Source organism: Schistocerca nitens, chromosome 4 (assembly GCF_023898315.1).
Source record: "Schistocerca nitens isolate TAMUIC-IGC-003100 chromosome 4, iqSchNite1.1, whole genome shotgun sequence".
NCBI lineage: Eukaryota > Metazoa > Arthropoda > Insecta > Orthoptera > Acrididae > Schistocerca > Schistocerca nitens.
In genome coordinates, this window is record NC_064617.1 from 869659841 (window position 1) to 869675002 (window position 15162).

Consider the following 15162-nt stretch of genomic DNA (forward strand, 5'->3'; position numbering starts at 1 on the left):
AAGCGATGTCAAAGGTTTGTGATCTGTGATGATGGTAAAGTGACGACTATACAAGAAATCATGAAACTTAGTAACACCAAATACGAGAGCCAATGCTTCTTTCTCGATCTATGAATAAGTTCTTTGCGCAGACGAGAGCAATTTGGACGCAAAGGCAATAGGGCGATTGTGCGATCCATCTGTGTGTGCAAGCACAGCACTGATCCCGAAATCCAATGCATCCACCATCAACAAAAGGGGTTTCTGGGGATCGAATGGCGTAAGGCAAGTATTGGAAAGCAACGCCGATTTCAACTGGCAAAATGCGTGTTCGCATTCTGTCGTCCAGACGAACGGAACACCTTTACGGCATAAGCGATGAAGCGGAGCTGAAAGGGAAGAGGCATGGCGCACATAGCGATGATAATAATTGATTTTTCTCAGCACACTCTGTAGCTGCTTCAAATTCTGTGGCGAAGGCAAGTCTTGTATGGCACGGAGGTGCTCGGGACTAGGATGTATGCCTTGGGCATTGAGTACATGTCACAGGTAGGGTAAGTCACGAGCAAAAAACACACATTTGTCCTTCCGCAAGCGAAGACCATTTTGTCGCAAGACCTGAAATAATGTTCTGAGATTGGCTAAATGTTCTTCTTCCGCCTTTCCGGAGACCACAATATCGTCCAGATAGTTTGCTGCAGTAGGGACTGACGCACAAACAGTTTGCAGATATTGCTGAAACAATGCAGGGGCGGACGCACACCCAAATGGCAGTTGTTTGAATCTATACAAACCAAGATGCATGTTAACCACCAAAACGCGCTGGGAGTCTTCGTCCACCGGTATTTGCAAGTACGCATCTGCTAGGTCCAACTTCGAAAAATATTTACCCGGGCACAGTTTGCCAAAAAGATCTTCCGGGCGGGGTAAAGGAAAAGTTGCAGTCACTAGTTGTGGATTCACTGTTGCCTTGAAGTCCATACAAAGTCTCAATTTTCCGGAAGGTTTTGGCAAAATTACTAAGGGTGATGCCCAGAGAGAATGCTGCACATGTTCAATCACGTCCTTGTGATTCCAAATCGTGCAAAGTTTTTGCGACCTCATCACGCAATGCGTGGGGAACATTGCGTGCTCTGAAAAATTTCGGTTGCGCGGTGACTTGCAGTTCCAAATGTGCTTTATAGTTCTTAGCGCAACCAAGGCCCGGTGCAAAAATGTCTGCAAATTCTTCACATAGACGAGAAACACTGTCTGAAGGGGCAGTCTGGTTCACTGATAGGACCTGATTGACTATAGACAAGTTAAACAACTGAAATAAATCGAAACCAAACAAGTTCACTGCAGAAGAAGAACGAAGGACGTAAAATGACACAAGTTTTGTTTGTCCTTTGTACGTTGCAAGAAGGCTGCACTGTCCTAACATGGGGATAGCTTGTCCTGAATAGCTATTTAACTTAACATTCGCGGCACGCAACGGAGGTGTGCCCAGCTGTTTGTACGTGTCTTGATTGATCAGTGAAACTGCAGCTCCGGTATCGAGCTGGAATGGTATCACTTTGCCGTTAATGTCCAAGTCGACAAAAAGTTTATTGTCCCGTTGACGACAAGAGCGACTGTCTCGTGCAACGTGAACTGACACTGGTACAGAATCACTTGCGACTTGATGGGATATCCGTCGATGTCGACGCACACTATTTGTGGGACGAACACAGTCACTGTTAGAGAGAGTGGCACTGGGCGGAGTGGAATGAACTACATGAATTTCCATGGGCGAAGTTTCACGAGCCGGAGTATCCTTGGTTCGATTCTGATTCCGGCGCGAAGCAAAGGGCCTGGAATGGTTGTGAGTGTCCGTTCTGAGCTTTTTCTGGCAAACACTATGAACATATCCTTTTTTATCACAGAAAAAGCAAATAACCTGACGTGACGGGCAATTCTCACGCGAATGTCTAGTAGCACACCGCGGACATGATTTGAGCACTGCATTTGCTTGCCTGTGCGGCACACGTGACTGAGAGCCTGGTGGCAGCTGCGCGGATGGGAGCGAGGGCTGTTTACGGTTCCATGCAGTGCGCCCGGCGGGCCGGTTAACATGACACACGGCTGGTGAAGTTTCAAGTGATTCCTGAGCAAAGTCAAGTGTGTCCTGCTGATCCAATATGTCCATCACTTGTTGAAGGGAGGGATTGACTAGTTTCAAAATCTGTTCCCGTATACGAACATCAGAAACGTTCTGTGCAATTGCATCACGGACCATAGTATCTAAATAAGGAAGTCCACATTGACACTCAAAAGCACAATCCCTAGTAAGGCCTTGCATGGTTGCAACCCACTCCCTATTAGTTTGACCTGCCGCACATTTTGTACGAAAGAAGGTATACCGTTTGGCAACTACATTGACTGATTCTTGGAAATATGCATCTAATGCAGACAAAATTTCGTTGTAGGACAGAGTTGCTACATCGCATCGGGGAAATAATTTGACTATCACACGGTACATGTGCACCCCTACGGAGGAAAGGAGATAAGGCTGCCGCTCATTACCTTGAATTCTGTAGGCGGCAAGAAAGAATCCAAATTGGCGTGACCACTCCATCCAGATTTCCAGTGCAGCATCAAAAGGACGAAAAGTTGGTGCAACAGCGTGTTGTGGCTGCGTTAGCGGTGAAGCGGCGGCTGCCGCATCGTTTTGCATTGCACTTTGACCCTGGACGAGCTGTCCAAGGGCATCCAGTAAGGCCTGCGTCTGCTGATTCTGTAAGCGATAAAAGTCGGACAATACATCCGGAGATTGTGGCGAAGCCATTACACAAGTAAATCAGGGCAGTATAGTTAAGAACGCAGAAAACCTCGTCGCCAAAATGTTGTGGATTGGCAGGAGAGCCAACCCACAGAGTTTGGAGGAAGCCGAAAGGCACGCGTTTAAGCTCATGCAGGCTGGTGTGAGGTCTGGAACAGGACAAGGAAATCAGAACCCAGAAAAACGGACGCAGATGGTGGAATACTTGACTTTAATCCATCAATGTTGAACGTAGCTCTTGTCTGTACATTCTTCACAATATCAATAGCAACTGATAATGGCGCCTTGCTAGGTCGTAGCAAATGACGTAGCTGAAGGCTGTGCTAACTATCGTATCGGCAAATGAGAACGTATTTTGTCAGTGATCCATCGCTAGCAAAGTCGGTTGTACAACTGGGGCGAGTGCTAGGAAGTCTCTCTAGACCTGCCGTGTGGCGGCGCTCGCTCTGCAATCACTGATAGTGGCGACACGCGGGTCCGACGTATACTAACGGACCGCGGCCGATTTAAAGGCTACCACGTAGCAAGTGTGGTGTCTGGCGGTGACACCACGGTTCGGATGACCTTACTACACAGTAAATTACAGCATCATCTGCGAACAACCTAAGAGAACTGCTTAGATTGTCACCCAGGTCATTTATATAGACCAGGAACAGCAGAGGTCCCAGGACGCTTCCCTGGGGAACACCTGATATCACTTCAGTTTTACTCGATGATTTGCCGTCTATTACTATGAACTGCGACCTTTCTGACAGGAAATCACGAATCCAGTTGCACAACTGAGATGATACCCCATAGGCCCGCAGCTTGATTAGAAGTCGCTTGTGAGGAACGGTGTCAAAAGCTTTCCGGAAATCTAGAAATACGGAATCAACCTGAGATCCCCTGTAGATAGCGGCCATTACTTCGTGCGAATAAAGAGCTAGCTGCGTTGCACAAGAATGATATTTTCTGAAACCATGCTGATTACGTATCAATAGATCGTTCCCTTCGAGGTGATTCATAATGTTCGAATACAGTATGTGCTCTAAAACTCTACTACAAACCGACGTCAATGATATAGGTCTGTAGTTTGATGGATTACTCCTACTACCCTTTTTAAACACTGGTGCGACCTGCGCAATTTTCCAATCTGTAGGTACAGATCTATTGGTGAGCGAGCGGTTGTATATGATTGCTAAGTAGGGAGCTATTGTATCAGCGTAATCTGAAAGGAACCTAATCGGTACACAATCCTGACCTGAAGACTTGCCCGTATCAAGCGATTTGAGTTGCTTCGCAACCCCTAAGGTATCTACTTCTAAGAAACTCATGCTAGCAGCTGTTCATGTTTCAAATTCTGGAATATTCCATTTGTCTTCCCTGGTGAAGGAATTTCGGAAAACTGCATTCAATAACTCCGCTTTAGCGGCACAGTCGTCGGTAACAGTACCATCGGCACTGCGCAGCGAAGGTATTGACTGCGTCTTGCCGCTTGTGTACTTTACATACGACCAGAATTTCTTGGGGTTTTCTACCAAATTTCAAGACAATGTTTCATTGTGGAACCTATTAAAGGCATCTCGCATTGAAGTCTGTGCCATATTTCGTGCGTCTGTAAATTTTAGCCAATCTTTGGGATTTCGCGTTCTTCTGAACTTCCCATGCTTTTTCCGTTGCCTCTGCAACAGCGTTCGGACCTGTTTTGTGTACCACGGGGGATCAGTTCCATCTCTTACCAATTTGTGAGGTATGAATCTCTCAATTGCTGTTGCTACTATATCTTTGAATTTGAGCCACATCTCATCTACATTTGCATAGTCAGTTAGGAAGGAATGGAGATTGTCTCTTAGGAAGGCTTCTAGTGACACTTTATCCGCTTTTCTAAATAAAATTATTTTGCGTTTGTTTCTGGTGGATTTGGAAGAAACGGTATTGAGCCTAGCTACAACAACCTTGTGCTCACTAATCCCTGTATCAGTCATGATGCTCTCTATCAGCTCTGGATTGTTTTTGGCTAAAAGGTCACGTGTGTTTTCGCAACCATTTACAATTCGCGTGGGTTCGTGGACTAACTGCTCGAAATAATTTTCGGAGAAAGCATTTAGGACAATCTCGGAAGATGTTTTCTGCCTACCACAGGTTTTGAACAAGTATTTTTGCCAACATGTCGAGGGAAGGTTGAAGTCTCCACCAACTATAACCGTATGAGTGGGGTATTTATTTGTTATGAGACTCAAATTTTCTCTGAACTGTTCAGCAATTATATCATCGGAGTCTGGGGGTCGGTAGAAGGAGCCAATTATTAACTTAGTTCGGCTGTTAAGTATAACTTCCACCCATACCAATTCACACGGAGTATCTACTTCGACTTCACTACAAGATAAACCACTACTGACAGACACAAACACTCCACCACCAATTCTGCCTAATCTATCTTTCCTGAACATCGTCTCAGACTTCATAAAAATTTCTGCAGAACTTATTTCAGGCTTTAGCCAGCTTTCTGTACCTATAACGATTTCAGTTTCTGTGCTTTCTATTAGCGCTTGAAGCTCAGGGACTTTCCCAGCACAACTACAACAATTTACAACTACAATTCCGACTGTTCCTTGATCCAAGCACGTCGTGTATTTGCCATGCACCCTTTGAGATTGCAGCCCACACCGTACTTTCCCGAGGCCTTCTAACCTAAAAAAACCACCCAGTCCACGCCACACAGCCTCCGCTACCCGTGTAGCCGCCAGCTGAGTGTAGTGAACTCCTGACCTATTCAGCGGAACCCGAAACCCCACCACCCTACAGCGCAAGGCAAGGAATCTGCAGCCAACACGGTCGCAAAACTGTCTGAGCATCTGATTCAGACCCTCCACCCGGCTCTGCACCAAAGGTCTGCAGTCGGTTCTGTCAACGATGCTGCAGATGGCGAGCTCTGCCTTCATCTCATAAGCAAGACCGGCAGCCTTCACCAAATCAGATAGCCACTGGAATCCAGAGAGAATTTCCTCAGATCCAAAGCGACACACGTCATTAGTGCCGACATGTGCCACCACCTGCAGCTGGCTGCACCCTGTGCTCTTCATGGCATCCGGAAGGACCCTTTCCACATCAGGAATGACTCCACCCGGAATGCACACGGAGTGCACACTGGATTTCTTCCCCTCCTTAGCCGCCATATCCCTAAGGGGCCCCATTACACGCCTAACATTGGAGCTCCCAACTACCAATATGCCCACCCTCTGCAATTGCCCGGACCTTGAAGACTGAGAATCATCCTCTGAAACAGGGCAGGCAGCTGCATCTGGCTCAGCCAGAGACAGTACCTGAAACCTGTTTGTCAGACGCACCGGGGAGGCTTTCTGATCAGCCTCCGGGGATGTCTTTAGCTGCCTGCCACGCCTTGGAATGACCTTCCAATCAACCACAGGCGAGGGCTCAGCCCCACTGCGGGCAGCAACCGGGGCAACCACAGTGGCAGACCGATCTGGGGACAGACGGGACGAGGTTGACATCCCCATGATACCCAAGTGATACACACTTAAATGGTTCTGGTCTCTCCTTAACTAATGTGTAAATGAAGAAAAACTTTTTTGATTTGTGCCACATCACTGTATGTGTGGAAGAAACATTAACTTTCAGTTCTGTTGTAAATTATATGTATTACACTTATCTGTTCTTGTGACATGTTTCTTACGCTTGGGGAATCTCCTCATGATGAGGCTAAGGAATGAACAGTGTACCTAATCTAAGGTATATCAAAAGTGTAATAGTGTCATTTCAGTGAATGTCCTCGAGGTATCACATAAATGACAGGTATTTGAAAGGAGGGGAGCCCAAATGTTAAAGAATATTCATTACTAATTTTGAAATGTGTTATATTCCATTGCCACAAAAAAAGAACCGAGTGTAACACAGCAGATTGTTATGGGTTGTCACCTTGTATTTAAAGCACAGCTTTCCGTGGAGCAGGAAGGTACACAGTTGTTGGTTCTCACGCTGGCACAGCTGACGCTGGCTACTGGGCTGAGTGAACTGAGTACTAGAATGAACCTGAAGTAGCACTATTAAATATTAATTGATCTTTTCCATATTTAGTATGCCAAATTCTATGGATAACAAACATACCGTTAAAATTTCAAAGCAATAACTTGCATACTTTCGGAGATATAAAGTTTTACCTAAAACACATAATAACTGTGCTGGAATTGTTAAACTGAGTTAGGCACTGTAAGGTATCCATCTATGCTATCAATTGAAACTACAACTAAGAGGATAGGTTCAAATAATCTAATTTTCTGAAATTTTCTTTAGTTTCATTGCCACAGATTTCTGACTGAATAAAAGGTAGTTTGGAAAATTACTATTTCATCATGCTTTGGTTGTGTTAGTGTTTTGGAGAAACAGAGACTGAATAGACTACATATGTAAAGTGAGATTGTGATACTATATTAAAACAATGTAAAGTTAAGCATGAGAAAGTTATTGTGCAATTGGGGAATTTGTGACGTACACTATGTGATCAAAAGTATTCAGACACCTGGCTGAAAATGACTTCCAAGTTCATGGTAATGCTGAAATTCAATATGATATTGACACACCCCTGGCCTTGACGACAGCTTCCACTCTCTCAGGCATATGTTCAGTCAGGTGCTGGAAGGTTTCTTGGGGAATGGCAGCCCATTCTTCATGGAGTGCAGCACTGAGGAAAGGTATCGATGTCCGTCGATGAGGCCTGGGATGAAGGCAGCATTCCAAAACATCCCAAAGGTGTTCTATAGGATTCAGGTCAGGACTCTGTGCAGTTCAGTCAATTACGGGGATGTTATTGTCATATAACCACTCTGCCACAGGTCATGAATTATGAACAGGTACTCAGTTGTATTGAATAATACAATCACCATCCCCAAATTGCTCTTCAATGGTTGGAAGCAATAAGGTGCTTAAAATATCAATGTAGGCCTGTGCTGTGTTAGTGCCACTCAAAACAACAAGGGGTGCAAGCCCCCTCCATGAAAAACACAACCACACCATAACACCACCACCTCCGAATTTTACTGTTGGCACTACACACACTGGCAGGTGACGTTCACCGGGCATTCGCCATACCCACACCTTGCCATTGGATCACCATACTGTGTACCGTGATTTGTCACTCTACACAATGTTTTTCCACTGTTCAATCGTCCATGTTTATGCTCCTTACACCAAGCGAGGCATCGTTTGGCATTTACCGGTGTGGCTTATGAGCAGCCGCTCGACCATGAAATCAAAGTTTTCTCACCTCCTGCCTAACTGTCGTGGTACTTGCAATGGATCCTGAAACAGTGGACCTAGGTATGTTTAGGAGTGTGAAAATCTCAGGTACAGATGTATGACACAAGTGACACTCAATCACCTGACCAAGTTCGAAGTCCGGGAGTTCCATGAAGCACCCCATTTCACTCTCTCACAATGTCTAATGACTACTGAGGTTGCTGGTATTGAGTACCTGCCAGTAGGTGGCACCACAATGCACCTAATATGAAAAACATATGTTTTTGGGGTGTCCGGATACTTTTAATCACATAGTATATGCCTGAGTGAGCTCAATTTTGTAAAAGGCAGCCAGAAGAGGAGTTGATTGTAAAATTTATTAGTAATTTATTTTGTGGAAAGAAAATGCGTTTCGTTTTCATTAAATTTTATTTAGTTTCATAATTATGTGATTTTCAGTCTAAATTACTAGTGGTAATCTGAATGACTGACATTAGAAATATCATGAGTATAGAAGTGCTTGAGATGATCTGATTGGTTGCTTAGCATACTAGCCAATAGGAGTTCAGCATTTTCTCATGCGTTTGAGTAGGGCTTCATGCTGCAGCTCTAAGAGTCGAGATAGTCGCTTGGGAGCCGGCTTCTGGTAAACACCTATGTTACACGTGACGATCAAATCTGTACCAAAATAAAGAAATTCATATGTTTGATTGGTTCTTGTGTCGTTAACAAAAGGTAACTACAGTGTTCAGTATTTTTTGAAAGTTTCAGCTTTGTGAGTGGTTTATTTAAGGAGATGTTTGCATCTGAACATTTCATGTCAAACACAAACTCTGCATGATGTCTTTCATGCAGATTACAAGAAATTATGGCAAGCACTTATTTACGAGAAGCCTACTGAATGACTGAATGCGTTAACTCACAAGTAGTCGTGGGTCAATGACTGTTTAGGATGTTCAAAATGTCATTTTGAACTAAATATCTTCTGGCTGATTTCAAGGTGTGAACTTGTAACAGAGATATATTGCATAATAGACACTGGGATTTTAAAATGGGCTTGACACCCATTTTCTGTGTTTTAAAGACAATACATCAACTTACAGGAAATTTTTGGAAATTTTTCAGATGAGTCTTACAAGAATCCAAAACGCTCAATAGTTCAACAAACTTTAAGCCACTGCCTATGGACGTGGCTTTTGTGTGGTAGGTATTTGGTTGAATTTTTGTCAATGCTGCTATTTTTGTTTCCCAGCAGCATATTTTGATCTGCTAGATAACAGCCCAATGCTATAACGAAAAGACAGATTGTTACTCACCATGAAGATAACATTTTGTGTTGCAGACAGGCACAACAAAAAGATAGTTACACTATACATTTTGGGCAAAGCCTTCTTCAGAAAAGGAAAACACATACTCATTCATTCACATGATTAAACACACCTCATGCATTTGACTACCACATCAGCAGCTTGGACCGAAATGTAGCTTTTGCGTAGAATGGAAGCAGCAATCTGGAGGGGGCAGGGATGGGGAAGGGATAGCAAGGTATTAGTGCGTGGAGAGAAGAGCATTGGCTGGTGAAGCATGCAGGGACTACATTGCCAACATGCACAGTGTCAGGCAGTACATCTGTGGTATAAAACAATGGACATAGGCCAAATAAAGAGTATTTAGTTTTTCATTTTTCCCTTAAAAATTAAATTGTTAAGTTTTCTCACATTGGACATGAAAACAGGAATTTCACGTGCAATATGTAATTAAAACAAGAACATGTGCATTATTCATAAAAAATGATGCTGAATTTTACAATTATGAGATGTAGGTGTTTCAAATTCAACGAGAAAAAAAATTTTCTCAGGAGGGACTTGAAGCAGCAAGCCGTGTACTGCAATGTGTTTTTCAAGCTGTTGTGCTACCAGTCCTGCTATACACCTATGTACATTTGTGACACAACTGTATCTAATATTAATATCACTCGGAAAACTTCAAAACCGATTATCTCTGTAAATTTATGACAAACGTTAAGAACAACCTATTTCGTGGTACTTTTTAACAGTGTCCCACATGTGTATTCCACTACAGCCATTTTTATACTGCATACTAAGAGTGAGACAATCAGTGTGCAATGCTACTGAAGCTGTGACCGTACACAATTTTTTAAATAAAAACTACATAAATAAAGTGTGATTAAGAAAAACGTTGATGGCTGTTAATACAATTGAATAACTTAACTTCATAACTTCATTTAATGTAACTTAGCAATAATATATCTAATACATAAGTAGTACCTACTTCCAAGAGCATAACACCACCAGTGTACGTGTACTACAGCTTCTGACCAATGATCACGTTTGGTTTGTTTACGTCAGGTGTACTCATATGATGAGTGTAGGCTAGTCAGAATTCTAATACCTACTAGATTGAGTGTCGGTGCTGTTACAAAAATCACATACCCAATTACTGACAATTAAGTTTTAATAGACTAGCTTATTCTTCCATTAATCTCTCACTAAACTGTTGATCAACATAAGTTATTATGATGAACTGATCAAACAGTTCGAGCACCCATTATAGTGAAAAGCAACTCATTATATAAATTTAATAAAGAAGTTGGAAAACACCATATCATGCCCACAGTTATAAAATTACTGAACTATCCCCATCAATAAACTGATAATGTTTCACAGTGCCAAATGACGGTCATTAAGTCCCATAGATCATGAAATATTTCAAACACCTTTATGTACTTCTTATAACTACTCCAGGAACTATTATAATGCTTTGGATCAAGTAATTCAAGCATTAACTTTTCTTCTGTGATGGGAGACAATTATTTGCTCTCAAACCTTTCGCACAAATCATCTCAGGACTTGAAATCTTCAGAATGGGCGTTCATCCAATCTGTTGAATCACCAGTCAAATAAGTGAGTGTAAAATCTATCTTTCTGGAGTCCTCCACTTTTTAGACAAAGATCTGGAGGATAACCTTGAAAGATGTAGTGGATGCACCTCCTCTTCTGGTATGAACTTTGGAACCTGTTTAGAAAAATTTATACTGCTTCCCATTTGAACACCCTCAAAAAATACTCATGAGGTACACTAACATTATTATTAGTCTGATTAGTTCTAAATTCTATTTTTGCAGCTTTGAAGGCACTCCACAATTTCTGTATTTCCTTTGTGATATACAGTATCTTCCAAAGAATTGTTTTTAATTCTAGTGGATTTAACCATCTGCTGTACTTTTTGTTGTACAGACTCCTGTAATCACAGGTGCGCTGCCATCAGCTGCACAGACAACGCTGGTGCGTCGTGTTGAGTAGCTGTGGTGAGCAGCTGCTACACTGGTGGTGAACCATTGATGTGTTGTGCTGCAAAGACTTATGCCGCCATAGTCGGTCAGTCATGTTGAACTGCCTTGTCTGCTTGCTGCTATTTCGTTATTACTCTTCCTCGACAAACCCACTGCAAACTCTTCCATGCCATAACTGATATGTATGTGCATGTCATTTAAATAATTTACAATTGCATGCAACCTTCATCTCAGTGTAGAAAACTGCGATTATTTATCTTCTGAGTGGGATTTTTTTTTCTTTTTGCTATCTAGAATATCATTAACTTGTTTTCATTAGATATTTTTTTGGAGCACAACACAGCATGCATTCACTCATGAAAGTTCCAATGTTGATTCTCGAGTTATACCTACTAACAAGTATTTCTTCAAAATAATTTCAAAAAAAATTCCCAAAACACTCATTTCCTGCACAAAAGTTGTCTCATCCTTCAGTAATGTTGTCAAGTATGGTGTTTCCATTTCTCCTGTGTGCGTGTGTGGTGACTTGACTGTAATACTATGAGCAGAGAACACTTTGTGCCGGATCTGTCAGTCTGATGTGGTCTAAGTTACTTTTTACTACTTTTCTTCCAATAACGTAAGGGACACACTCCATGTGCGATATAGGTATGACAGTAAGGGGGATATGCTCTAGAAGAGTGAGAACCCTGTAAAATAAGTCTAAGAACTAGGATCTTAGTATATGAACAGTTGGAGACTTGAGAAGCAATGAGTTTACAGCGGATATGCTACATGAAGAGTTGAATCCGGGTGCATGACAGACTCACACTAGAGTATTCTTCTTCGGCACTTCAGCATCAAAGCATACTAGTGTTGAGTTTGTATCTGTTCTTGGGCGCCATGACCGACCTCATTTGAACTCTTCTGTCAAGAGAGTTAATTTGGAGCTGGAACAGCTGCTTATGTCGGGTGCAGGGTCACACATCGGTGTGGTTCCTGTTGATTCTCTCAATAGGTGGGATTATACTAGGCATGGCCTTCACCTCAACAGGAATGGGAAGGGTAAATTGGCTGGGAAAATAGCAGGAAAGTTAAAGGGGGGAGGCACACTCACGAGTGGTAAAATACCAGTGGTTATAGGGTTCAGAAAAAGACCCTTTTTTAGGGTACGGAGGACAGAAACAAACCAAATTTTAAGAGAGGTTAGAACTGAGACAAACCTTCAGAGAAAGAAACCAAAAAACATAATTCTAGCTTATTACATCAGCATAAACAGCTATTGGTTAAGAATTTTCCACAGTCATCAGATATTTTAACCCTACCCAATTTTAACTCAGTCAATGTAAAATGTCAACTATCTTTATTGCATCAAAATATTCGAGGACTGAGAAATAAAATTAATGAATTAACTATCTGCATAGATGAATTAGAGTCTTCAAACCCAGCTGACAATCTGCCTCTCTGAACATCATGTGACCACTGGTATAGAACTTTTAAGTGTTACAGGGTTTAGGTTAGCATCTCACTTTTGTAGATCAGAAATGGAGAAAGGAGGAGTTGCCACATTCATCAGGAACTGTCATAAATTTAAGAACATATACATTCATAAATTTTGCCTAGAACAGCATATGGAAGCATTTGCAACAGACATAGAATTACACAAAACATCCTTCACAATATTAAGTGTATATCAAGCATCTGCAGGTAACTTTAATCTGTTCGTAAACCACCATGAAGCTGTACTGGCCCATTTAACAACCAAAAACAAAGAAATAGTGGTTGCTGGTGATTTCAATGTAGATTTCCTTAAAGACTCTCCCAATAAGAACTTATTTGAGTAAGTAACACTATCGTTCAACTTAATTCCCACTGTAAAGTTCCCCACTAGTGTAGCCAATTCCTCACAAACAGCCATTGATAATATATTTATAGAAAAGTCATATGAACAAAATTATATTACAAAACCAATAGTCAATGGCCTCTCAGACCATGACATGCAGTTCCTTCTGCTAAATGTTAATACTGAACAGGATATAAAATCTGTTAAATCTGTGCTCAAGAGGGTAATCAATAAGCCAAAAATTGATTATTTTAGGACACTTCTCAGAGACATTCACTGGAGTGATGTTTACAGTGTTCATGGCATGAATGAAAAATATAACACTTTTGCTAATAAAGTGCTTACCTTATTTGAACACTGTTTTCCCCCAAAACTTACCAAGGTTAGAGCAAAGTCTACAAAGAAGCTATGGATTACTCAAGGAATAGGGGTATCTTGTAAAACAAAAAGAAAACTGTATCTGTCAATCCGAAACAGTTCCGATGTTGATGCTATAGCATATTACAAGAAATACTGCAAAATACTAAAGACTGTAATACAGACATCAAAGCAAATATATTACAAGGAAAAGATAGTCATATCAGATAACAAAATAAAGACAATATGGGATATAGTGAAGGAGGAGACCGGTAGAACCAGACATGAAGAGGAACAAATAGCATTAAGAGTAAATGATACATTGGTGACAGATATGTATAGTGTTGCAGAACTTTTTAACAAACATTTTATAACTGTTACTGAAAAGATGGGGTTGTCAGGTTTGGTAGATGCTGCTATGGATTACCTTAGACCAGACATATCAAGTAACTTCCATAATATGAATTTGACCCTCACTACCCCAACAGAAATAATGTCCATCATAAAATCTTTAAAATCAAAAACATCTAGTGGGTATGATGAAATATCAACAAAGTTAATAAAAGAATGTGATTCTAAGCTAAGTAAGATATTAAGCTATCTGTGTAACCAGTCATTTATCAGTGGAATATTTCCTGAATGGTTGAAATATGCTGAGGTTAAGCCACTGTTTAAGAAGGGAGATAAAGAAATAGCATCAAATTTCCATCCAATTTCACTGTTGTCAGCATTCTCAAAAATTTTAGAAAAAGTAATGTACAATTGGCTTTATAACCATCTTATCTCAAATAACATACTGTCAAAGTCGCAGTTTGGATTTCTAGAGGGTTCTGATATTGAGAAGGCTATCTACAGTTACAGTACAAATGTGCTTAATTCGTTAGACAAAAAATTGCAGGCAACTGGTATATTTTGTGATCTGTCAAAAGCATTTGACTGTGTAAATCACAATATCCCTTTAAATAAATCAGAATACTATAGTGTAACAGGAAATGCTGCAAAATGGTTCAAATCTTATATCTCTGGCAGGAAACAAAGGGTGTTGTTAATAAAGAGACATGTATCAAGCTATCAGGCATCATCCAACTGGGAACTAATTACATGTGGGGTCCCACAAGGTTCCATTTTGGGGCCCACACTTTTTTTTTTTTTTTTTTTGTGTATACCAATGACCTTTCATCAGTAACATTACCAGATGCCAAGTTTGTTTTGTTTGCCGATGATACAAACATTGCAATAAATAGCAAATCAAGTGCAGTCTTAGAAAGATCAGCTTATAAAATATTTGTGAACATTAATCGCTGGTTCCTAGCCAATTCTTTGTCACTAAACTTTGAAAAAAAAAAACACACTACATGCAGTTCAGAACTTGTAAGGGGTGTCCCACGGGTGTATGCCTAACGTACGATGACAAGCAGATAGAAGTGGACAGTGTTAAATTCTTGGGATTACAGCTTGATAATAAATTCAACTGGGAGGAGCACACCACAGAACTGCTGAAGCAACTTAAAAAATCTCTATTTGCAATGTGAATTGTGTCAGACATAGGGGATATAAAAATGAAAAAGCTGGCATACTGTGCTTACTTTCATTCCATAATGTCATATGGGATTATTTTTTGGGGTAATTCATCAAGCCAAGCTAAAGTTTTCCGGGCAC

At 41.2% G+C, this 15162-nt stretch overlaps 1 protein-coding gene across 1 annotated transcript in view; it reads left to right on the forward strand.

Annotated features, from left to right (window-relative positions):
- The window catches only part of LOC126252626 (UDP-glucosyltransferase 2-like), a 33187-nt gene extending 21853 nt beyond the window's left edge, over positions 1–11334 (forward strand). The window contains exon 3 of the mRNA XM_049953526.1: positions 11269–11334. Coding sequence (XP_049809483.1) covers positions 11269–11334 — 66 coding nt within the window. The remainder of the gene's footprint in view (positions 1–11268) is intronic.
- Positions 11335–15162: the final 3828 nt, after the last annotated feature.